Raw genomic sequence first — 26530 nt, 5'->3', positions numbered from 1 at the left:
GGTCCCGTTCAATTACACTCTGCCAGGTAGTTAACCACCGCAATTGTTACTAAGATAATGCTCAGGCTCGCCTCATGATTCTCGGTGTGTGTGTCAGCAATGAGACTTACGATGATGGACAGGAGTTTGCCATAAGTGAGGTGGGCAGGGATATGGTCAGGCTTGGCCCTGAGGGACTCTCTGTACCAGTGGCCTGCTTCCTCCAGCCGGTTCAGTCTCATGTAGGCCTCTCCTGGTACAAGAACAAAGAATAGGAGTCAAAATATAACCATAATAATAGTAGACGTAATCATCTTTCTCAGAACATATGTCTTTAGGGCTTGCATATTTTCATAAAAATTTATAAATAAAGAATATTATCAATATTTACAAAAATGAAGCACCCCAGTTTCCTTGTTAGCGGGTTTAGTTTAATTTGTAAACATATTTGGATTGTATTATTTAAATCTCAGAGCTTCTGCAAATATAAAAACTTCTAATTACACTGATTCTCAAAAGAAAAAATCTCTCCTGTCTGTTGTTTTTTTTCCTAACAGGTGTAAGACAGATGATCTGCCTCTTATCCATAAGGTCGGCATTCCTCACATGCTGAATACATACCACAAAGTAGTGTCAAAAACAGTTTTCTCTGAAAGAACAATTGTTGTGTTTCAAGCTCTGTGAGAGTCTGTTTGATCTGAGGTCCTGCTGTCGGCCCCTGGGGTAAAATGACATCAGTTTAAACAAAGAATCCCCTGGACATCGCACTAATGCAAACACTGCCCTTCTTCCACCTGACAAAACACACTTCCCATTCTCATTTAGCTTGCCCAAAGAATATTTGCAGACATCTCCCCGCAATCTCAGCTATGCCGTCAGGATGAGCTTCCAATAATGTAATTAGTGTTACAATAACAAAGAGAGGGATGTGATTTATTGCACGGATTAGCTTCAGTCCTCTGCAAGAGGACAAAATGTCTGTGCAGTGTTGGAATCAAACAGGTGGTTCAAGTCCTCTGAAGGTTGTTTTTGGCGGTGAGTTAATGTCAGTTTGTTGAATTCAATTCAAGGATCAGATAAAATGGAAGACAAACATCTAAAATGGAAACAAACACGATAAAAATACATAAGCTCTTGCCAAACTTGTCCCAGGACTAGACTGTTTTACTCCTCATAAAACAAGCATGACGTTCTTCTTCATATTTACATTTGTCAAATGGTTATGTTACCTCATCAAAAAACAAATTAGTATTTTAGAGCAAGTATCGCAGAGTAGTAAAATATTGAATTAGTAATGCCTCCATGGTTCCCCTGAAATAACTGCTGCCCCCCAAGGCAAAAATACTCGGAGGCCGACATTACTTTCTTCAAGAGGTTGTGGCACACTTATTTTTTGAGCTGGCAGGAAGGTGGTATCTTGTGTTGTCACTGGTAACAACCATTTTGGCATTGCTTGTTAAGAAATGGTACTAAATAACAGTCTTTATTTAGGCTAAATTTTGGTGAAGAAGCAACTGGCAAAGCCATTTTCAAAGGGGTCCCTTGACCTCTCATCTCAAGATATCTGGAAGAAAATGTTTTCTCTGAATTTCAGTCTCTGCATTATTATATTCAGATTCAAATATTCAGGGTGAAACAGGCTCCAACAGTAACTTACCCATCATGTTGAAAAGGCTGTGTGGTGCAAACTGTCTGGGCATTTTCAGTACTGCTTCCCTATAAATAGACAGGGCCTCCTGAAGTGGAGAGGGGAAAAAAGTTAACTTAGCAAGTCCAGTTTTTGTTTTACATCAGCATTATACAGTCCCTGTAATTGATCAGGGAGTTTGTGCAAAACAGACTTCATTATGTGCACAGTTTCTAACCTCCTGCTGGCCCTGCTCATGGAGCAGTTTTCCCAGGTTGTACAGGCAGCTGGTGACGGAGCTCTTGTGGGCGTGGGGGTCCTTCAAGTTCTCATCTGGAATGTCGGCACAGGTCAGAAAGGTGCGTTTGGCCTCCTCCAGGTTGCCTTGGTTCATCAGGATGATTCCTGTGTTCAAGTAGGCCGCTGTGAGGAGAAGAGGAAATTAATTAACTGACAGCCTGCTATCAGTCATACATTCATAAATAGGTTTTAGACAAACACTAGAATCCGAAAAACTACATAAAAGTAATTTCCTGTTGCTATTAAACTAAAAATGTGGCTTCTTTTACAAATCCAAATGTGTTATACAAGTAATCAACTCAGTAAAACACATAACTGTAAAGAGTATTAGAGTATTCAAAAGTGGAGAAAATGTTTAAGATTTACAGATAGTTGGTGAAAAATGAACAAACAATATATCAAAAGCAGACAAGACAGAGGTCAAAGACAGATTAAATTACCATAAGAAAAATAAGTAAGAAGAAGAAATACATTTGTCTAAAAGGAGGTTAACCTAAGAAATAATCAAAGATAGCTTATGAAGTGGAAAAAAGCAGTCTAGAAACCTGTCCTTTCTTTTAAAATAAAATAAAATTGTCCTTGGTACAGTAAAAGACACACCCTCATCTCACACACGAGCACTCAAGTGTGAAATTGAATCTCATCATTTCACCGTCAAGCTGAAATGACCTGAATATGGTTTTCCAAATAAGCATGTGGCAAAAGAACATCTTATTCAGCATTCAGTTTGGAGCATAATAGTGATCCAATAACAGATCTTTAAAGCTGGTGTAGGCAGTTTTATTTTGGTGTTATTGGGCAAAAATCCTATAATAACCTTTCAGCACATTGGAATTTAAATGGTCTGGGAGAAAACTTTTTGCACCTCCTCTTCGCTCTGTTTTCAGGCTGTAGCAGGAGACTTTGGTCAATCACAAGTAATTTCAGAGAGAGGGTGTTACTATTGGCTGTTCTACAAATGCAGATGCATGAGCGCATCCTTTTGGTGAGATTCAATGGCAGAGAATCCTACAAAGAAACCTACTATTCCAGCTTTGGCAACAACTCCCTAAACTGAAAAGCAACGAAAAAGGAAGACGGACATATCAAAGAGAGTCTGACAACAAAGTAAAACATGTGTTGATATGTGTTAATTGTTTTAGAAATGGAGAGAAAATTATGTTAATGGTTTAGCCTTCTGCCATATTGGCAATTTTAGTGATTTTTTTTTCTTTCTAAAAAGCTACTTGTGACATATTCAGCAAAGCTGAATCAGACCATAAAAGAAAAAGAGAGAAATATACTGTAATTCATTCACATGCACGCTTCTGGTTGAGCTGTGGGAGTTTGGCTGTACTGAGTTTTTATGGTAATGTTGACGCTCTCACTCTTTGGATTGGAAGCATGAGAGAGTTGTGCAATATAATACAACTGTCACAGCTCTCAAACCATTAATTCGAATGTTTTGTTGAGGATTTTTCTACTAAATCTAATTCAGCAAAGTTTCATGCTTCCATTAATGCCCAATGATTTCACCAATATGCGCATGAGCATATGACATCATCTGTTTTTGCAACTGTTGGAGCTAGTGCTAGCCACTTTCATAGGAAAAGAGTTGGCAACAATTGCTAATCGAAGCAAAAGACTCAACGCTGTTGCTTCAGTTTCTGAGACAGATCCAAGGACAGAGAGGGGAGTGTTGCAGCAGAATGGTGTGTTTTTAGATCCTGTCCTTTTCTTGCCTTTTCCAGATAACTGCCTACGCCAGCTTTTACTTTAATCAAAGACAAAAATTGGAAATTGTGTGAAAACATTTAATCTTCAATAACTCTTCTCCTCATGACCGCCGGTACAAAATGAGACTTTGAGCTTTTTTTACTTACATGCCAGTGTTGGCCGACTCCCAATGGCCAGCTTGTAATAATGCAGCGCTTCAGAAAAACGCTCATTCTCCTGCAGCAGCAAGCCACTAGCAGACAAAAAAAGGCAAAAAATGTAAGACATACACTGCATAACAGAGGATTTGCTTGCTATTTTAAATTTGTGAAAATTATAGCGCGTCAAAGTGATGAGGGGACTTAGGGTGAAAGCTGAGGATACAACAACAAAAACTGTAGCAGCTTGTGTCTTTTACCCAATATACCCATGCATAATCCCCAATATACCCAACCATCCATCATATTCAAATAGCACCTCAGTTAGAAAGAATGCAAAAACATCATCACTCGGTTTTTTCTGTCTCCCTATGTTGCTTTGCCAGCTTCCTCACACCCGTAACTTGAGAGGGAGCAGAAAAGAGTGAGAGAAGAGAAAACAGTGTCAGCATGAGAGCAAGAGACATGGGTCTGCTGTGAGGTTTTGGCACCTTTGACACTCTATATGTTGCAGAATTGGAAGCGGCTTTGTGTCCTCCCACAGGCCTCAAAAACCAAGACTAATCAAATCAGTAGCAGAGGGTACAAAGAGCCACCAGGGACGCACAAAGTTATTTCTTCTTTGTCGCACTCTTGCATCATGCTTAGCGAGTTGCTCTTGCTTCTCTCCTTGTGTATCAGATCTATTTTTGTTGTCTTTTAAGTTCTTCCTGTCTGTCACTCTCTCTGTCAGTGTGGCTTTTCCCCCTTCTCTCCTTTCCGGCTTTCTTGTTATTGCCACGGAAATCTCAAGTGATGGATGGGAGGAATCGGAAGCCGTTCGTGTCAAGACTTTGCAAACAGGAGGAGGGGTAGAGGGGCGTCTTTAACACTCACAGGTTATACAGCATGTCAGCCATGTTTCCTCGGTGGTGCAGAGCGTTTCTGTATGCCTTCTCCGCCTCCGCCATCTTGCCCTGATTCTTCAGTACATTCCCCAAGTTTCCCCAGGCTACAAGAGACATGTGTCAGTCAAAAGAGTGGAATGGAAAAACAGGTTGGCATTCATATAAAAACTGAGTTATTTCCATCAATTTGTAATCAGATGACTAAATAACAAATATCACACAAGTCTCTGTTAAGCATGTGTACATAGTTATACTGCTTCTGTTCATGGATGTTAGTTGCTTTCATGTTATTTCTGCATTTAAATTCAGCAATTTCAAAACAAGTCTTGCATGAAGGAGCAGAAAGTCATATTTTGGGGTTTCCTCTGTGGATTTGACTGTGCTGCAGTTCCCCAAGCAGATATGTTACTTTCTGTCATTTTCTGATATACTTTCCTGCTTTTTCACACCTTTCAAGAGACACACAGCTTAAGGAGACAAACCTCTTTTTCCCATTTAATGAAATAAGCCAAACTTCTGAAATTTAATGTTGAGATTTAATTTTATTACTTGTGCAAGAACTTTTTCCTTCAGTAAAGAAAGTATTAAAGGTGCTCTGTGGGTACTTTTTTTGTGAATAAACAATAGTTATGTTTGCATTCAGTGTTTCTTACCAAAATGCATTTAGTGTATCCTTGTGCAGGGTACAAAGTACCATGCACTGGCCAAATGCTGGTAAAACTGGTAAAATTTGAACATTCATTAGCCATTTGGCCAGTGGACCAAAAAGTAATTTTGGGTTCTATGAGGTTTAATAAGTGTATTTAATGTATTTCCTTCCTCATATAATATCTATCTATATAAAGCAACATATTTTCCGAGTGAATACAATTGAACAAGTGTTTGTTTTATTGCTTATGAATCCAAATTTTCATTTATACGTAGAATGATTTATTTCTTTGTTCAAATGTTAGTCTTGTTTAAATCAACTTTTGGTTCTTGATCATTTTTAATGCTCAGTGAAGATGTTTTGTCTTAACTTTTTGGGGAGCTGTCATACCGTCCATACAGTCACTGGATGTAGTCAAAAGGCTTTGAGATTTGATACCCATCTCTGGGTGTAACTTACCTTTTGCGGGATTCACACTAATCCCAGACTTGTAGAGGTTCTCCTCATTGCTCCAGTCTCTGTTTCTTTGAACAGTTCTGAGTCCATTCAGCAGCACGAGTCCCGCACAAAGACACAACAGTAAGGCCTTGCAGCCTCTAGTCCTCAGTCTGACATACAGGGTTCTTGCACCAGCAGCAACCAGCAAACAAAAGCCTACACTGGGAATGTAAAGTACCCTCTCTGCAATTACAAAACCTACATAAAAGAACAGGTTTGTGGCTGGGATGAAAGGCAACAAGAGGATGCCTAATGAAAATAGTACTAAGTTTTCTGTAGGGGGCAAGGATGTCCGTGGAGGGCAGTGATGGAGTCCAGCTGACCCATTCAGGGCGGTCTTTGGCGGCCCCTGATCTATGTTATGGTTTGTGTCAGGGGCATGGTAACCATTCCCATTGGTGATTGACTTCCCATTGGTGACAAATGCTTTCCCATTGCTCTCCTTGGCTTTGGAGGTGGGGCCACGGAGGCCAAACAAACCCAGGAGGATAAATCCACCATAAAAGGCAACAGTGTGAAAGTTCCTCCAGTCAGCCAGGGACCTGACCAAGGGCACGGCGTCCATGGACCAATCAAAGCTGAGCTTGTCCGGGCAGAGCAGCAGCCAGGCATTGGCGGCCGGCAGGTGCAGGAACGTTAGCGTCCGCGTGAGAAAATGCGGCGAGTCAGCCGCGGGGTTGTCCGAGTTGGAGAAGTTGGGAGGCTTGTTGCCCATCCAGTAGAGGCGAGCTGACAACAGAATCACTCCCCAGGAGGCCAGCACGCCAAGACTCAGCATAACACTGATGTTCTTTTTCTAAAAAGAGAGGAGAAATAAAAGTCATGCTAAAGAAAAACACCTAAACCAACATTTCAGTACCGAGGAGCTCAGTCACAGCCACGATATATTTGTCTGCGTTCCTGAGCACCTGAATTTGTTTTCATTTTAGGAGGCTATTTTAGCCAAGTTAAGGGTCTGGATCAGAGCTAAATCAGAGCAACAATGGTTCTAAAAATGCATTAGTGGTCTCTGTAGACAACATGTTATTAAGAAGGATGCTCCAGTCTTTCAGTATGAGCTGTTAGAGTTTGATTTATAAAGACCTCTCTAAAAAAAAGCTTAACCCCACTATAGAAAGAGAAACTATGCAAAGCAATCCCTGGAATGTTTTTGATAGCTGCCTGGGGCATAAACCGCAATCACATACAATTATACAGTCCTTTGTAACACTAGCATACTTCTTAAAATTAAAATGCACCACAGCCAGAAACAACACAGCTCTGTTTACATGAAAATAGTGAAATATGACATGTTCAAGCTGGTGAAAGACACATTGGGATTTGGACAGCTGTGCACTGTAATGGATGTCACTTTCTGTCGTCAACAATGTGGCTATTTACATCAAGAAATAATGATTTTTTAATGGGATATGTCAGATTCAAATTGGAATTTTGCATTTGGTTTGCCAATAAATTCTTAAATGTCAAGAATGCTTTATGGTGGATAACAGAGGAAAAACCAAAACGCACTTCCACAAAGACGTGAAGAAAAGATTATTTCAACAGTTTTCCATATATTAGTAAACCACACTCGCCTCAGCTCTGACTCAGTTGGGGTCAACTTTGAAGTAAATTTAAAGCTCTCGCTCTAAGTCTTTCCTTGTTGCCTGTCAGGATTGCAGTGAGTGTGACTGGTAATCAGCTTAGGACTCATTGTGTTGGTATGTAGATGCTGTTTGCATCTCATAAGAGCATTAATTCTGCAGCATGATCACCATTAGCTCCTCTGTCACGCAACACCTTTAAACTAACTGTCACACGCCAACCAGGGACTCGCTGCAACCTCAACTGAATGCTCCCTTCATAAACTGAAAATCGTGTTAAACTCCTAATGCCTGTATTGATACATACTTGGAAGGAAACATAGAGGGCATCTTTGGTGCATAAATTAGATTCGGGAACTATGTGATACTCTCTAGGGTCAAAAGTATAATTCATTTCAGTTGCTTCACAATGTGCTGCATATATGTCTCCAGTTTGAGTTACAGTTGCTAAGATGTGACAAGGTTGTTCGATTGCCTCCTTGACCTCTTGACCTTTGATCATTAGCTTGTAAAATTGCATTTGTCTGTGACAGTAGGGAGAGAAATGCAAATGTGAAACCACAGAACTGATGGAAGCAAGACATTTTCTGTCTGTTAGATGCTCTGATGTCAGACTTCTTCTTGAGGATAGGCATTTTAAGTACTTTCACTATGCAGGACTATTAGATTGGAGTTAGCTGTTGTTTGTAATCATGCTCACCAGCGTAAGTGTCTTGCGTAAGTCTTGTTTTTTTTCTCACCTCTTTTCTGATTGTTGACCAGGAAGTCAGACATATTTTAATGACCGGTAAAAATACGCCCACACAGCGAGCAAGGAAACGTCTCTATGTCCAAACTTAATTTGTTAAATATGCACTTCTATTACATCATGTAAACAAACCACATAAGATATAAACTGTACACCCGAGATCATACTTAAGATGTCAGCACTTCTAAGATGGGTAAGTACTTGCTAAAACACGTTTTACATTGTGATATTTATTAGAAATTACATACAATATAGCCAACAACAAGCAGATCCTTTACCAGAAACCTTCAGCTCCAGTTTGTGGATTTGTCAGGTTTGGGTGACTGATTACCACATGTTTACGAGCTGGGCTGGGCGAATTTGCTCTCGTAATGGGCTGTGACCCGTGCGTTACTACTGGTAACTCTTCTACCTGTGACATTAGATCAAGTGAGTACAAATTAAAAACGTTGAATGTTATCTGAATGTTACATAATTGCGCCCCATCCAAGAATATGTACATTTTAATATACCATATGTTTTTTTTTTTTAAAAAAAGACAAAAAAAAACTCTGTATTTAACAAACACTGACATCCCAATCGAGAACTTGAGTACTTTACCTAATTTCTTAAATATCACATTTTGAAAAGCTTTCTGAGATAAATTCCTCCCTAAATCTGTTTAAGTGGTACATGTTTTTGCCAAGATTGAGGAAATCTGATTTAATTTATTTCATTAAATACCAAAATGGAAATGCCATAGAGGAGTATTGACAGAGATAGCCTGGCGCAGTCCTGACCAAAAAGTGCTTGTAACTCATGTTTCTCCCACAGTTTACCTAATGGACTGACTCTGGCATAACATCACAAGTGATGAGCAGAGAGATGCTGCTCACCTCCTAATTTCTGAGCCCATTTATTCTTTCTGAGCATCCGTGATATGTAATATGAACTCTGTTTGAACCTGTCCAGGGGGAATTAGAGCTGTGCACATACACAAATGCATGCTTTCATAATGTAAATGCTGTTTATACTGTGGTATTATAGCACAGGACAGGAGAAGATTACATATTAGTCGTGGAGTAGTTGAGTTATCAGGTTTAGCTTTGATGTAACTGATAATCGCCATCATAGGAGTCTCTATTACTCAAAGTGTTGATCCAATGTAGCCCGGCATTTCTTTTTATCTCTTAAGTGAGTTTACTCTACCGCAGTAATAATTTAAACTCTGTATAATCCCCTCTGAATGAATTGCACAATAGGCAGATAAAAAGCTACAGAGAACAAGCTTTCATTTGTCTCATTAATAAACTTTTGAGGCAAATATCCCCTCTCTTACAATTCGCATGCCCAAGTAAGCTTGTGCACGCCTTCAAGAAACATGATGGAAAACACAAGTTATCCATAACAAGCCCATGTTAGGATTAGAATAAGAGGTTTAGCATTGACTCGTGTGACCTGCAGGCTCCAGTTTATTTCTTCACATCTGAATTGGAAAGGCATATTCCCCCATGAGATTATCCGAGGAAGAGTGCAGCTAGTTACAGAAAGCCACTTGTCAACAGTAAGATGGAAAAGGGCCAGTTCAAGGAGTTCAACATTTCGGAGCACTCTGAAAGGAAGTCAGAGTGGAAAAAAATTGGATATTGATTGGGACGCTGAAAGGTGGTTCACAAAGGATAAGAGAGAGTGCCTTATACACAAAAAGGGGGTAGGGGGGATGTGTTTATTGATGGATTAGCCCACATTGCCTGTCAAGGGAGGAAACTGTCTGAAAAATCCAATTCTGCTTGGTATCAGAAGATAAGCCAATTCCAGCAAGAGAGTTATTTGTGGCATTTACGTGAATGAGCTTCATTTTACCCCTTGCCGCCTTGTCTATTCCTAAATCGTTCCTTAATTGACTTCCTGATCAATCATGCAACTTGGACTGCAAGCGTGCTACAGCAGAGGGTGTTTCTGCTTTTCAATGATGTATGACCATGAATTTACAAACTCAGCAGCAAGTAAATGGACAACTTAACAAATGTTTTTTTGTTAGCATGTTTAGAAGCAACAGATTGTAGGTTGGTTATTGAAGAAGACATGAAGTGAAAGGATTGCTGGTTTTGTTGAGGACTTTCCATTGCTACGAAGGCCCAGAATTCTGTAGCCCTGTTAGTCCAAGTAATCTAGTTCATCTAGTTGGACCAACTGCCCTGTTTGTAATGCATATGCCTGTTATGTTTGCAATGCATGTGTCTGTAAACACATACATCACAAATACATTACATTTGTTAATGACTCTGTGGTGAATGTGAGGTTGTAGGCCCAGGAACCAATTGGGTATTGTTTGGAAAATATCATGTTTTGGCTTAAAACATCAATGTTTGGTACATAAAATTGCTGGAAAAGCAGAGACAGGTTGGTGAAAAACACCCAGGTGCAGTGGCTCAAATGCCCCTGAGAAACACTGCAAAAGGTGAGTAAAAACACCTAGCATCCGTGGCTCAAATGCAGATGGGAAAACCATTAAGGGTTGGTTTATGGCTCAAATTCCATCAGGAAACACCACAAAGGGTTGCTAAAAAAAAAAAAAAAACGGGATCGATGGCTCAAAAGCTGACAGGAAACTCTGTAAACTGTTGGTGAAAAAAACTGAGGGTTTGTGGCTCGAATGCCCTTGAGAAATGCCACAAAAAGTGGGTAAAAAAAACTGGGATCTATGGCTCAAATTCCACTGGCAAATATTATGAAGTATCATTAAAAAATACCCAGGTCCCTGACTTAAATTCAGCCAGGAAACACTGCAAAGACCAACCCAGGATCAATTGCTCAAACAGTGCCAGAAAAAGACACAAAAAGTGGATAAAAACTCCCAAAATCTGTGGCTTAAAAGCTACTGAAAAACACAGAGGGTTGGTAAAAACAACCAGGGTTGGTGACTCAAACACTGCTGGGAAACTAAAACTAACTGCAGGGAGTGTGTATTTTTGTATAACGGGCTGTCAGAGAAATGAGCTCTTGGTCCAATGGAATATTTTTCAGAGTAATGGGGCTTTGGAATTTTGGGCCATCAGATCAATGGCATGACACTGTATTATTTCCTATACTGCTGAAGTCTGGTAAAACCTTCGCTCTTCACTCAGTAGAGTCGTCTGTGGTCGGTTGAAAATAGATCTTCAATAACCAACATCCTCTTCTAACAACTAAATCATTCCCCACTCAACTGCACCCTTTAATTGCCCTAAAAAGTCTTTCAACCTCTCCTGATTTATTGATTTCCCAACAATTTCAGCTTACATTGACGCTCTATGGTCGAGGAATATTGGCAGGGCACTACCCTGACTAATACAGCCCTTAAAATGTGCTGTCTTTGTGCTTTTGTGGTGTTTTCAAAGTATATTATTGATTTGTACATACACTTTAAGTAAGAACAGTGCTTATAATGAAGCATAAAATAGACACCTACAGCTCTTATGGATATCTGTGAATTTGCTCTTTGGATAAAGTTTAAAAAATACCTAAATTCTAGACATTTCCTGGATGTCTCTCATGGTGCAAACTTTGATTTCTGGTGGGAGCAGCACAGGTGTAACTAATTACATTAACGATGGCCCTGCCACATTCAAGTGTTCCTGTAAGCTACATGTTCAACACCAGGAAGAGCTAATTAAGGTTAGGAGTCACACCTGGGTTTAACAGACAAGACTGCTACAACAAAAGATCTGCTTCTACATGTCCCTCTACCACACACTAGAAGACTTTAAAAGTACTAAAGTCTGACACCCTTTCACATCTTAAGACAATAGCTATAGTTACATGCACACCAATATTCCCCTATTATTCCGAATATGACTATTGTGCCTCCTCAGAGACCCCCTCCATATTTACTGTCTACCCAGTTTGCTGCTTCTTGTTTGGTGCTGGAAAGAGCACAGCTATTCTTCACTATAAACATGAGACAAGATGAAAAACTCACAATAATATTAGACGTTTTCGATTTTGTCAGAACAGCAAAATGATTAAAAAAATACTTTATGGCTGCTTTCCACCAAACAATCATGACCACTGGAGGGCACAGCAACTGAGATAAAAATCCCATTATTTTATTCCAACAATGAAAATTTGTCTGACAGTGAAATCTCTTCAAAAGTTCTATGGTGTCAGGCTTCCATAAATAGAAACAAAAATTCTGTCACAGCCAAATTGCCTTTTGTAACAAAGTTTTCTTATATGCATGCCCATTTAAACTATGGCTAATGCTAGCACAAAGTCTGGGGGAGAAAAAAGAGAGTATCAAATCGCATATTGCCCTGGACTTAAATCCAAATGCAGTTAGCCGAAATGGCTAATCCAGAGGGGTGCTTTCTGTATTTACTTTGTCTTCTTCTAATTTCCCTGTTTTCAGCTTTCCTGCTGTCTAACTTAAATTCCTGGGAACAGGTTTTGGCTATGATTGATTGGCCTCCATGTGATCTGTGTGTATCCATGGAGGACGGCTGGCATAATCCCCTGCCAACTGTCAAATCTAACATCCCGCTCGCTCCAAGCCTTTGAACCGTCCACATATCTCCTCCACTTTGGATCCTCATTTGGAAATTCAGCGTCAATTTCTGTGGCTTTCCCCTCTCCTGCTTTTTATTCACTTTCACTTTATTATCCACTTCTTGAACTAACCCCTCTCTCATTCTCTCCATTTCTCTCTTTCCGCACATAAACATACAGTATTACGCTCCCAAGCCCTCATCTTTTAACGGTGCCATTCATTATTAGCTCTCGTTTTTATTAATCCCAGAAGTGTGTGGTCTGCCTGTTGACACTGTAGCGTGCATGGTGTTTAAAACATGTCTGAAGAAACAGCGGGATACGGCTGACTTCATACGCGCAGTGTTTAAAGCTGCTGTGGACTGACACAAGACAGCGGGGGTTCAATCTTCCGGACTTTTCTAGTTAAAGTCAAGTCCAATTTAAACTGCCTCTAACTCTTTCCAGCATACTGGGTCAATCATGCATGGGATTTCCACCACTTTGTTTGAGAAACTGGAATCAAAATCAAAATGTTGAAATCTATTTTTAGTATGACCTGCCAACCTTAAAATTTAAAAGATCATTCAAATATTAAAACGTTATTTTTCTTGCTTTAGATTTGAGTTGGGAGCTTTATCACCCCACTGTGGAGCGATTCATTCTCAGCGACGTGTGCATGGAAAGGCCTTCAAAGTTCTGGACGCACTGCGTTTGCACAATGCACATCCAGCGGCGCTCATATTTGATGCATTACCAGTGACATGCTAAATTGTGATGGAAGCTACAACGAGGCATGCATCCAGTGCTTTTTCCAGCTCTCTAATGTGTACTGGATTCTGCTGACTTGGCGCGACTCGCCCAAGTCATCAGAAAGCAGCACTGGTTGGCATTGAGAGGGCTGACTTTGATAGAGTGACCTAATTACCCCGTAGTTCTCTCCGTGAAGGCGCTGCTGCTGCTGGCACAAAGACCTGTAATGAGACGGGTCACAGGTTGACATTTGCTTGCTGTCCACCAGGACAGCTGATAAAAGCCGAAAGGTGCCAGTGGTGCTAACGTGACATTAAAAGCACTTCCTGTTTGTGATATAGTGACAGCATTCTTAATCAAATTTGTCGGTTTTGTTTCAGCTACTTGAAAGAATTAATTTGTGCTATTTTAGATAATTATGAACATCTTAAATGCATGTTCCAAATACCAAAACACAATGGACCTCATGCAAGAACCACTTGCAAAGATTCATTTTTAATTGCCCTCTCCAAATGATTAAAAGGCCTATTAACACTTGTTACTGCAAATGTCTTGTATCTGGATAAAATCTACATACAAATTTGATGCCACATATGTGTCCCAGTTGACTGGACCACAAATCTGATTGGTGTCTGGTAATTACTAAGACTTCTCTGGAAAAGCATGTGCAGAGCTTTGACAGAGCAGCAGAGATGGTTTACGGGGCTCCCAGGAGCTGCAGAGACGTGCTGCACGCCTCTTGAAAAATGTGACTGTGCCAGGCACCGCAGATGCCGCAGAATTTTGATCGGACATCAGATCCGAGAGGTAGGATTTACGGACGGAGTATGTCTCATCCCACACAAAAAACAAAACAAAAACAAGCATAGACCAGTTACCTTGCAGAGCAAATTAGAATATATTGTCGCTTGTATGATCCCTCTTATATAATGATAATCCCTCTTATAAAAATGTCAAATGAATCACATTTCCTGGAAGCAGACCGCTGAAGAGTAATGTTGGAGAGTGCATGTGAAAATGGAAGTTTCTGAGAGACAAATTTGATGGATGTTGAAAGTGCCAATGATTTTTACCGTTCGCTAACGTACAATGACACAAGGTTTCATTTTTTTTTGTGTCATGCCTCTTGATTTGGTTCGTTTGTTTGCTTTCCTACTTCCATTTCTCTTCTCATGCGCTGAGATGAACTGCAAAAAAGAGTGATTTCACTTTCCAACGGGCTCCACTGGCTCTGAAGCCACTGCAACATGCTGAATTGGGCCTCCCAAAAATCTGACAAGGGCCAACTAGTGTCAGCTGTGCAGGTTGACACACTGCAAAAGCAGATGCTCACTGACGGCTGACCATTGTCAGGACTTTTATATAGTACTGTCCTGGCTTCTCCCGTTCATCCAGTGTAGGGAAATTACATTTTTGGAGCTACAGTGGAGGTAAGTTGTGCAAATTTCAATAGCGAGTTTTGCCAGAGGGCAGTGATAATGTACCTAGAGCTGTTTGGTGACTGACAAAGAAGCGGGACTTTACCATTTTTTGTCACTCTTATCAGTTTAGCAATAGCAGCTAGCTACCTAACAACTTTCTGAAGACTACCACATGGATCAATCCCACTAACAGACAATGCCAAGTCGAATGGAACAATTTAAAGTAAGTTTGTGCAGTTAAAATGGTTTTCTGAATCTGATTTATTCTGTAAAAGATACGTTTAGGGTAAGAAAATGTTTTACCAGAAACTTCTGAACGTGCCCGTCTTTCGGCTTTCCAGTGACACATGAATGAAGGCTAAGTACAGAGGATGAAGCACGACATGCAACAGAGGGCATCATTTCACAGCCGAATGCTTCTGATACAAGATAATTGACACAACATCCTTCAAGTCGTCAGCTGGTTACACTGAACTTAATTTGCGTGCCTGCAGCGCTCATTGAGACAAATGAGGAGGAGGAGTCCGGAAACACTTTAACAACACAATAAAATCCCTCTATTGTCCGTATGCCTCAAGTGAAATTCTATCTTTAATTTCACAGGTGCACAAGTAAAAGTTTCAGAAGGTGTTGAGGATTAGGGAGAGCACCATCTAATCCAGCCTTATTTTTGTATTTGATTTCACACCTTTTGATTTAAAGCTTTAAACGCAAGGTATAATCACTGACGTCTTTGTTATTCAGTCAAGTAAATGCTTACAATTCTTTGCTCAACATTTAAACAAACACCGTTTAATGAAATCCATCTTGCCAAAGTTTCACAGTTCACCTCAGGCTTAGCAGGGAGATCAGAGCCTCCCCATACAGCAACAAAAGCAAACAATTTCCCCGGACCCCGTCTAAAGCCTGGAGTCTCATTCATCAACCTGTTTGTTTTAGCCACTGACAAACTGAGAGTGGAAAAGAACAAAGACATCATGCTCTTATGATCCCAGCGTGTAAGACTCATTCTGCCTTCTCAATAGGCTGCAGCGCTAACATCGCACCTTCCTTTGTCTCCATCTATCACTTTGTAACTCTCCCTCCGTCCTACCTCGTCTCATTTCAAATCCCATCTCAGTCTGATTAGGGAGTTAATAGGATGAGAAATGGAGTGCCGGCCGAGGCGCATCTGTCTCCTCTGCTACACTGCGGCTGATTTGCATTTCCTTATTGTCTGTGGCTGCTGTGAGGCAGCGGTCAGATCATGTGATGTGGAGGATTTTTCAATCTTTTTTTCGCTACACTGTGGATGTCATTTTTTAAATGAATAGAAAAAAGCTGCATTGTTCTCTGTGTTTGCAGCCATCTACCATTCAATTCTGAATGTGAAGCCAAGTCGTCCATTCCCAAGTGCTTTTAGGGCACAGTATAGGTGAGAAAGACCAAAGACAGATAAAAGAAAGGAAGTGAGAGCATAGTTTCCCTATCCTTCTTTCTTGATATCTCTTGTGTTCCCGAGACTCCTGGCTCATAATCGAGGAAACGATTGCCCCCGTAGCTGGTGACCGTCACACAACGAGCTTCCCCACCAAGATAACCGTGACCAGGGCAATAGAGGAGGGCAATGCCAGAGTGATAAACGAGCCAGATGTGCTGGAGGTGGCGGCGCAGTGCTGGAGGAGGTTGGCACCAGGACCTTGACAGGCTGGCACAAAGACACTGGCCTGTGCTATTGTGTCTGGGCGGCTGATGATATCCCAGCTCTCCTTTGTGATAAATGCACAGGGAAAAGGGATTTTTCATAGCGGCTTCTGACAAGCACCAAGGGTGATGAAATCTTTCAGACTGTGATGCAACAGACTAGTACAAGTGGTTCTGGATGTCTTTCAGGTTGTGGCTTCATCTCCAAAGCTCTGTGTCTACTGTCTTTGTTTGAACAGGGGCAGACAATAATACAATACAATCCCAACAAATACATCATTATGAAGTTTGAAAATTCTCAGTAAATTGGATTTTTTTGTCTCAATGTTTCTTTGTTTTTCATCATTTTAGGCTGGGATGGTGTCAGAGGAGTGGGTGATTCAAACAGTGTAACTTCTTCAACTCCAATGACTCACCTTTGGGTCAATCAGTGCAGGCTCATGCTGAGTTGCCAAAGCTTTACTCAAACCCAAAAACTTTTCTAGGCAACAATCCAAGATGTCATATATGCATATAAAAAAAGTTGGCCACCGAATCAGAATTTACAGCTAGTATTCCTCCTCAGGCCATTGAGGGTGGCAGATTAAAAATATTCATAAGGAAAACAGATAATTTCAATGGATAGTTCAGATGGGTTATTTATCCAAAGACAGTGTAATATATACAGTGGATGTCAGTTGGCACGCCCCCAGTTTGGAGAAGCAAACAGGAGTGGAAGCTAGCCAATATACTGTTGTGGAGGGATCAGCACTAAAATGTATTTTAGCCACCTAAAATCAGCATTCACTATATGTAGAATATTTTCACTCCTTAACTTGCTGTCAGTCAGCAATTTCCACAGTGAACAGAAGCCAGACTCTATTGAGAAAAACAGTGATTTAATATTGCTGAACACAGGAGCTGCTGGTTCACCACTGCCTCCATCAGTTTGCTAGTCAGGTCCTTCAGGATGTTGTGATGTTGCGATTGCAACAATTAACGCAAATTCAGATCAGCACCTCCAGCATTTACCAAAATTACAGTTTTTGTCAGTGGGCTCTGGAAATTTGACCAGATTTTGCTATTTAGGGCTTCCCCCATTGGAACAGGTTGTCTAACAAAAATAGTGAAGTGGTGGCAATTCCCTCAATATAGGGTAGTTATAAAATGTCTTTGAGTGTTTTAGGTAGGCCTTTTCTTAGGTGGCTAAAAAGTGTTTTGTTGCTGCCCCCCGTCCACAGCAGTACATACATATTCTCTAAATTGGTGGCGTGCAGACTGACATTTCTGTAGGTGATTAAGTGACTATGAATAAGTAGTACACCATACAACCCAACTTAAAAAAAACTGAACTATCCCTTTCAGAGGTGGAAAATAAGTCCAGGGTTTTTTTTTGTACTCTACATTCTCTCTCTTGCTTGTCTCTGGACTGCGTTCAAGATTAATATTTGTCTGCTTCATCATCTGCAATAGCGTTACATATTTTCTTCATGCTGCGTAGCTACGCTAACAAGATTTAGCAGCTTTTTAAAACTGATCAGGTACAATTTGAAAGACAGGTGTTGTGCTGTATCTGTGCTGAGATCTAGCAGTCGTGACAGCACACACACACACACACACACACACACACACACACACGTGAGTCACTCCTGCCAAGCACTGAAAAGAAAAAACATCATAACTCCCCCTCTCTGATCTCTCTGCGCCGCTCACCGCAGGGCTTCTAATAACAGTTGTGGGTTATCATTCTGCCAGGGGCGACTACTGCAGAAGCTGCCTCACAGGTACGGTAAAGCCTTACACTCTCCAAGGTAGAACATGATTTCACTCGGAGGCTGGCTGTGTAAATAAGACGGGCACGCACAAGTTTGTAACGGGCTGCAGTTTGTATGCGCCAGAAAGTTCCATAGGACATTTGTGATGTATTATACAAGGTGACATCACGGCCCTTGCAACAAACAGAGGTATTTATAGATGCTTCCTCATGAAGAAACAACTATAAAAAGATCTCCACCACAGAGAGCCAGACTGTCCTTGCTCGGTAAACCCAAGGGGACTTTTTATTACGCTAGTTATGCATTTTACGAGGGCCATCATGTTGGCTAAGGAGCAGTTACCCTAATCAAATGTAGAGTGCCTGAGAGTGGAGCTTTTCCAGTCAAACACTGATCCCCATAATCAGATGAGTCACTGCATTGAGGTTGTACTCCTCAGAGAACTTGAGTTTGAAGGGGAAAAAGGAGTCCTGCAGTTGTTTTTTTTTTATCCTGCAGAGGAGGAATAGTGTGTGTACGTATGTTTGGAGAGCTGACTCCACAAGTAGAACAAATCATTAACCAGAGTAGGCATGTTATTGTTTTTCTGCACATACCTTTTGTCACTTTGAATTGGGAAAAAAAAACAACTCACCCTGAAAATAGCTTTTCCTGTGCAACTGCTCTCTTTCCCGAAACGCACAAACATACATAATGAGGCCGAGATCCTAATCTAAATTTCCTTGCATTAATGTGTATCTATTTACTGCAGCAAACTGAAGCTGCGAGGAAGTGGAAAACTTCCCCTGTGCATATAGTTTCTTCCTGTTTAGCCGATGACAAATGAGAATAGCTTACTTTTCATGCACCAACTGCACGGTTTGCACCGGCAAACAGCTTTCCTAATTACACCCCTAATGAAAAGCAAACAGCATGCGCACACACAAAACTTAATCCACCATACAGGAACCATTAACAGCTGGCTACATGAGGTATGCCTCTGAGGGAAGGAAGAGGAAACCGGTAGAGACGCCAAGAGCCTGTAAAGGCACCGGTCCCTGTGGCATGTTTTAACCCTTTGAAACCTGGATCTACATCACTTTTCTTGTGCTGCATTCAGACGCCTTTCACAAGCTATTTAACCCTTTGAAACAAATTGGTTTGATTTATTTCAAAAACTGCGAGAGAAAAGGCAACAAGCAACCTGGCAAGAAAAGCCCCATGAACTGCAAGAAACTAGTACATTTTATAAATTATTTGTATACTCAGCAAGTCAAAAATGTCCATTATACTACATTAAGAAATGTTACATATTTAAGATTATATTACAAAATTGTTACTGAGAACGTAAATTAAACGCAAGTAAATTACCTTGTATTGTTTTACTGTCCGTTTTTCCTGCTAATTTTCTGAAACAGTAAATTTCTTTGTATTTTTTTACTTTCAGTTTTTCTGATACTTTTCAGGTAAATTTCTTTATAATAATAATTTTATGCAAATTTGAAGGTCATTTCTTCTTACGTTGCTCGCTGTCTTCTTCACATCTTTTTGAAAGAAATAAAACCAGTTTGCTCATGGTTATAAAGGGTTAATTTACCTTTCCCAGCAGGAGGAGAAGCACCTGGCGAAACCGGAGTCTCTGGAACACAAAGAGGTCGTACACAGCTGACACGGCCAGTACTGTCACCCCCTGCTCCTTCCAAAGCATACTGGCTGCTGCGCACCACAAGCTGCCGAGCATCCATCCCCAGCACCGGGTCACTGAGCCGCCACCACATCGCCTGGTCTGAAAAGTCCCTCGTTGGTCCCTACGAAGTCCACAGTGTCTCATGTAGCAGAGAAGAGACAGCAAGAAAAACAACGCAGCACCTACGTCTGCCCTGCCAACCACACCAGCGACAGCTTCAGTGTGTATTGGATGAGAAGCGAAAAGAAGGCCAGCCAGCAGGGTCCACAGTCCTCCACCAAGAAGCGAGCGACTGAAGGCTGTGAAGAGGGCAGTGACCAGCCCGTGCAACACCACGTTCAGCAGGTGGTAGCCCCAGGGACGCAGGCCGTGTAGGGTGTAGTTGAGGCGGAAGGAGAGGGTGCAGAGGGGGCGGTAGGACTTGTGGCTGCCACTGTGAGTGAGCAGGGTGCCCCAGAAGTCATCATACAGGATGTTGGTCCACGGAGTCTCAGGAAGAAGGTCCTGGTTGGTCTTGATGGCTCGGCTAAAATGAGTAGAAAACATTAATTATTAAGAAGTCGTGTGATCAGCAGCTTTAAGTTTAATAACAAAACACAACAGAAAAATGCTGCAATGTTGGGGTTGCAACCAATCCCTGTGAATGCTGAGCAACCTTGCAATTTTATCAAATCACTACAAATTTTCTGCAAATTTGACCAATCACACCAAACTCACAACCAAGATGCAGCCATGTATAACACAAAAGTCTCACATTTACCAACAAAAATTGCTCTTAAAGACCGTGCAATACAAACCCTGATGCTCTCCATGAAAGCAGGGGAAAAATGTTTTGCAACACATGCACAATGTTGTGATGGAACACAAACATCAATTAACTAACACTTTGCTATCCCAAAATACATCTCGAGAAAGGCTGAAAGGCCTAGATAACAAACAAGACAAATAATCATGAGAGAGGCTGATACACCCACATCTATTGTGTCAATAAGAATCACGATGTGTAAATATGCAGAGTTAGAGCTAATGTTGCACCAAAAACTCAGAACAGTGAGATTTTATTCCCACTGGAACAATTTCACTTTGATATTAATGATTTTTTTTTTAGCATCACAACTATTTGTGCAATTTTCACCTGCTACAATGATTTCATCGCAAAACTAGAATTTTGTGATTTTGAGATTGTGCCATATGTGAAGAAATTCCCTCAGGTTTTTTTGAGAATTAGATGCACAAGGTCACAATGAGCTTGATATTTGACCTTTAAACACCACTTCATCCTTTAGTCCAATTTTGAAGAAATTACTGCAAGCCACTGCTGTCTGCATGAGAAAAAAAAATGAAACCCGTATTACATTTTTTTTTAGAAAAACCGCTGTGAAATCAGGCATTTTAGGCTCCAACAACCCCCCCCCCAAAACTCCAGCAAAAAGTAAAGGACTAATTAAAAAATAAAAACTAAGCATTTTAACATCTGATACTGAATAACAAATTCTTTTAAAGAGACTTGAACACTTCTAAATCTTATGAACTAAATGTCCTCATATGTAATAACACGTTTCCCACATTGCTGATGTTCCAGTCATCAAGAAAATTTAATAGACAAATGCAATGAGGACACCAAATGTAATAAACAGGCTGCAGAGTGTGTGATTAAATAGACATGTGTGCCCTGTTGCTCTCTCTCTCACACTCACAGCATGTACATATGTCACAGGTACCACACACACACCACACACACACACACACACACACACACACACACACACACACACACACACACACACACACAGGTGGTTTCACACCCCCGAGGCTGCAGTGGATTCTCATAATTAGCGGATCATTACTGGGGACACGAGCTGCATTCGTGTTCACTCATAGACTGCAACAAATGAGGTTCACCGCAGGGATTAACGGTGATGAATGGCAGCTACAACAAGGAGGCAAATGGGAGATTCCCCTGCAAGACATAAGTGTTATTTCAAAAGAGAAAAAAAAATGAAAAATAACACTGTAAATTCTTTTTTCCTCAAGCTATATGGACTGCTGGAAAAACAGGGATGTTACTAACAAAAAAAAGAAAAAATGTTTTTTTTAATGTATGAATTCATAGGCTTCACAATCACATTGACAAAAAATAACAGTAACTTGATGCAAAAAGGCTTTTTAAAAGAGGTCTCATAAAAACTACACTCAGCTGTGGTGGATACCACCTAACGAGCACCACGCTGACTCAAGTATTGGAGCAAACAAAGGAAATTTAATTTGAAATCACCAAGTGAGATTATTCATTATAACAGAAAACATTAAAACGTTTTTTTCACTAGGTTGCAATATTGTTTTTGCACTCTGCAACATGAAAACAGATGGGTATGTGAGAATGAATGTAAGTCTCTCTCTACATTTTAGCCTCTCGTCCACATGCAATTTTGGGTCACTGAAACTTAGATTTTTTTAAAAATGACTTTTAACGTGTCGATTTTTCAAATCTCCAGTAACTGTGTATCTGTAACAGAGTGAAAGGATGATATCATCTCCTCAATTTCGCGCATGCCCATTGTTACTTTGCGTAATTGGCATGTGCAGGAAGCAGTCACAACAATGGCGAAATACCGACTTGTTTATGATCTGTTAGCACTGCTTAGTCTAATGACTACTTTACACTTAAGCCCCATGTCCACCACAGCAATTTTCCAAGCTTAAAACACAAAACGCTCCTCGGGGGAATTGCCGAGCTGGGAGCGCTTGAAAGTGCTCTGAAGGCACAGCTTATTTTCAGCTGAGATGTTTTGGTTGCATGTCGTTGCCATGATACAGAATACCCATGGAAGTAAAAATGGCGATGCAGGGTAGACAACTTGCTCTGGATAAAAGGGAGGCTAAAGCACGTAGGGAGAGAGTACAGATCTGCTGGGCTATGTGGGTTCATGACAGGAAACAAAAAATAACAGTATACAGTATATTATCAAATCTCTCCTCCAATGTTGCTGTTCTGCACTTGTATATGTAAGATGCGAGGGATGGTTTCAGTGGTATTTTCCCTCCTCCATTGTGACTGAACAGCTTGGTAAAAATAGACAGCAATAAACACTGTGTTTTACGCAAAACTGACCATTTTTTAATCTCGACACTCAGCAATAAAATACCTAATGTTCAGCGCTCAGCACCGCATTGATCCTCAGCACCTTGTCATGATGCTGAGGTTTGTAACGTGGCGTAGATACACAGTACCCCCAATTAAAACAACTACAACAAAAAACAGCTGGCATCAGATAAAATGCTTTCGTGGATACACCCCTAAAACTTGGTAGTGCTGCACCACTTCACAGACAATCAAAAGCATCTGCTGCACCCAGTTTTTTTTGGTCCACCTCAGTATTCTGAGTTAAAAGTCAGACATAAACAACAGTCTTGTAGTCGATGAGGAGTGGAAGGAAAACTTCCGTGGGTCTAGATTATCACTCTTTACTTCGAGTGACCTCCTTCTTGCTTATATCGCAGTGGAATCAATGGTAATACCATCTCCAGAAAGTGTTTTAGAAAAAGTAACATTAGCCTGTACACTTTACTACCTTTACAAGGAGGGGAGACTGCAGAAGACTGCCAATACCAGTGAGCATTTGTGCATTTTAGTCTGTGAGTTATTTTTGGCAACAAATCTTAATACAACTTCATGTGATACCTAACAAGTAAGCACCCAATGTATGACATGATGTACTTACGGTAGGGATGCGTGGGTTAGGTTTTGACAAGTAACGTTTTGTAAGTTAGGTTAAGAAAAGAGAAACATGGTTACGATGAATCATAAAATAACAAAGTTCACTACTAAATGGAACATAAACATTGGTTTCCTGTGTAAAGTCCTGTGTTTGTTTGACTAATGCGTCACCGCAAGTCCTTATATCACGTCCACCTTTACTCCTGTTACCCGACTCCTGTTTACGTGGGTTATATATGAATTCTAGTGCATTACTTTTCATAGATATACATACGAACAGTGCATGAGAACCGCCTGATATTTTAAAACAAAGGTCATGTTGACAGATTTTTTTTCCTAAACGGATAAGATAATATCCCTTAAAAAAATATCTATATATGTGTAGACAGGGTCATAAACTTTGTGTTTCCAAGATTCGATCACACTCACTTAACGGCAATCTTCTTTTCTCAGGGCTTGATAGTGATCAGCGCTGTTTCTGTGCTTGTGCATGGTGCACCAGGGAGGAAAAAGGACAGCGACAGGGGGGCCAGCCGAGGACTTCCTTTGTCTAGAGATTGTAACTTAGTGCTGAACACATAAAGAAGAGGGAGGGCGAGATTGAGCTGCGCCAGTCTGTACTCAGCATGAGAGCAGGCAAGGTAAAAGAGAAAGACTGACAATGGGGGGGGGGGGGGCCTCAGATGAATGTGTTGTCAAAGCAAGGATTGCTCAATGTGTTAATCCTAATTGAAATGTTTTTTCCTTCAACAGCCCTGTCGTCGCGTGAAGTGTAGTAAATTCCTCAATTTCCCAGGATTGTTCTCTGTCAGAGGAAGGCAAGTGTGTTTCTCAGGCTCTGAGTTACAGAATTCTCCCTTGTCCAAAATTTCTACGGACTCAATGCATTACATCATCCAGTTTACAAACCTCTTTTGTTTTTACAGTATTTCCACAGTGAGCTATTATTTATAAAACATTTTACAGTCCCAGTACAGTGCGGAGAATGATATGATGGCAGCAGGACTTGGGATATAAGAGCTATAAACATATATTGAAATGCAATGATTTGACTATTGAAAGTTTTATTAATGCAGGATTTACATGAATGTCCTAAGAGAGTACTGCAGTCTACCGTTATAGCCACTCTATCTTCGAAAAACACATAAAAGATTTTGATTCATTACTAAAAAAGAATAAATGTCAACCAAAATCTGCAATCCATGTTTTTCCACTTCTGCATTCCCCTCAGTCAATAACAACACACTGTCAAATCCAAACACGGCTAGATTCACCCTCACCCTGCTCCCCTGTGTCCCCTGGCACGCCTTGGATCTCAATACTCTCTGGTGATAAATAATTTAAATATTCAAATCAGCGCCAGCCACTCATCTCCCTCCCTGCTCCTGCCCGACCCTGGAGGATGAAAAGAAAGCCATGAGGGTTTGGAAAGGGGTTGAAAGTCCCAGTTTGTGCCTGTAAGGGGTAAAGAATAAATAGCTTCATGCAAGGTGTCCGGCTTTGTGTTTTGCAAGTGTGTGCACATGTGTGTGTGACAGCCGAGCCTGTGCTGACGGCTTCATTGAGACCTGTCGCTGCAGCAGCGCAGATAGAGTGGTCTCCCGTAGTGATTGCTCTTACAGAGGGGGTTCTTTTGTATTCAGCCACCGTATGTGGGGCAGGCAGGCAGGCTGCGGGGCACTCTATTCACAATCCTCAAAGTACAGGACGAGGTTTGGTCCTTTCAATTTGCTTCTCTTTTTTTGTGGGGGGTGGTAAGATCGAAAGGATTTCCATCTAAGGCTGAAAGGAGACATTTTTTTTAAGGGTCCATTTGTAATAGGGTGAGGTCTTCTTTCACCTGTCCACTGCTTTTAGTGAAGAGAAAATTGGCTGTCTTTCAGTGTTTGGGTATGTGTCTTTTCAATATGGAAATGAGGCACTCCACCTCCTCCTAAACAGTGATCTCACCACTACTGATTCTCTTTTTCATGCACTGTGGTGGCTTGCAGACACACACTAGGCCTCTTTTGGGGACAATGCAAAAATTTTACATGGAAATATGCAAAAAAAAGGGACATTTTTTTTTCCACTGATGAAGTGAATTTAAGTAAAAGCCATTACTCATTATTCCAGTACATTAGTCCCAAGGGTAGAGGTGTGGACAAATATAGGAAGAGGGTTTTTTGTTGAAGATGACTCCATGATTTAGTATGGGTGGAGTGGAAATCACTGCATCTCCCAAAATACAACAAAGGTGGAGCAGAAACTAGCAGCAGATATTCCATCCCTTTGTGCAGCAGCTATAAAAAGCACCCGCTTCAAATATTAGCCCATTAAATGGCTGTTAGCGGTCGTCATCTGGAGCAATTATTTGAGGTAGTATGGCCCCCCTCTACCGACTATATTTATGTTTATTGTTAGGCTGTGGTAATTATGTGCAAAAAAGGAAGTCAGGTGATGTAGCGTTAAAGTCCATTTAGAGAGGTAGTCAGGGTGGACTATATATAAAGACACTGTGTCACCATTTTCTCCCACTGAGCAAAACTGAAGGCAAAATACCTCTGATATGGCCACTGTGATATTGCCCTCACGATTTACAGTTATTGGGAGCCTAAGTCTACGCAGTAGAAACCTCTGCATTATTAAATACCCACCCACACACCCGTCCGACCAATCGCTAGCACACTGATTGGCACACAGCTGTCAATCATGATGTCAGAACCCATAAAGCATCAAATTAAACTAATTATACACAAATATATCAGAAAAATATACACTTTAACAGACATCAGCCAATAAGAACTACCTAAAATGACGTAGGAAAGCTTTGACGTGAGTTTTTAGTTTTGCCCATGTCCCATCCACTAACATGAAATTATGTTTGCATGGAGTGTTTCTCATCTAAATAAGTTGTATGCATCCAAGAGATCAAACAAATATGTTG

The 26530-nt window shown here is 40.8% G+C and overlaps 1 protein-coding gene across 1 annotated transcript in view; it reads right to left on the bottom strand.

The window, feature by feature from the left end:
• tmtc2a (transmembrane O-mannosyltransferase targeting cadherins 2a) overlaps nucleotides 1-26530 on the bottom strand; it is a 72164-nt gene that overhangs the window by 18597 nt on the left and 27037 nt on the right. Inside the window, 7 exon segments of the mRNA XM_042511279.1 lie at nucleotides 111-232; nucleotides 1637-1715; nucleotides 1845-2029; nucleotides 3769-3854; nucleotides 4636-4750; nucleotides 5755-6589; nucleotides 19797-20412. Of these exon segments, the coding sequence (XP_042367213.1) occupies nucleotides 111-232; nucleotides 1637-1715; nucleotides 1845-2029; nucleotides 3769-3854; nucleotides 4636-4750; nucleotides 5755-6589; nucleotides 19797-20412 (2038 nt within the window).

The sequence above is a fragment of the Plectropomus leopardus genome, chromosome 22, assembly GCF_008729295.1.
Source record: "Plectropomus leopardus isolate mb chromosome 22, YSFRI_Pleo_2.0, whole genome shotgun sequence".
Classification (NCBI taxonomy): Eukaryota; Metazoa; Chordata; class Actinopteri; order Perciformes; family Serranidae; genus Plectropomus; species Plectropomus leopardus.
This window is presented reverse-complemented; position numbering and strand designations above follow the sequence as displayed.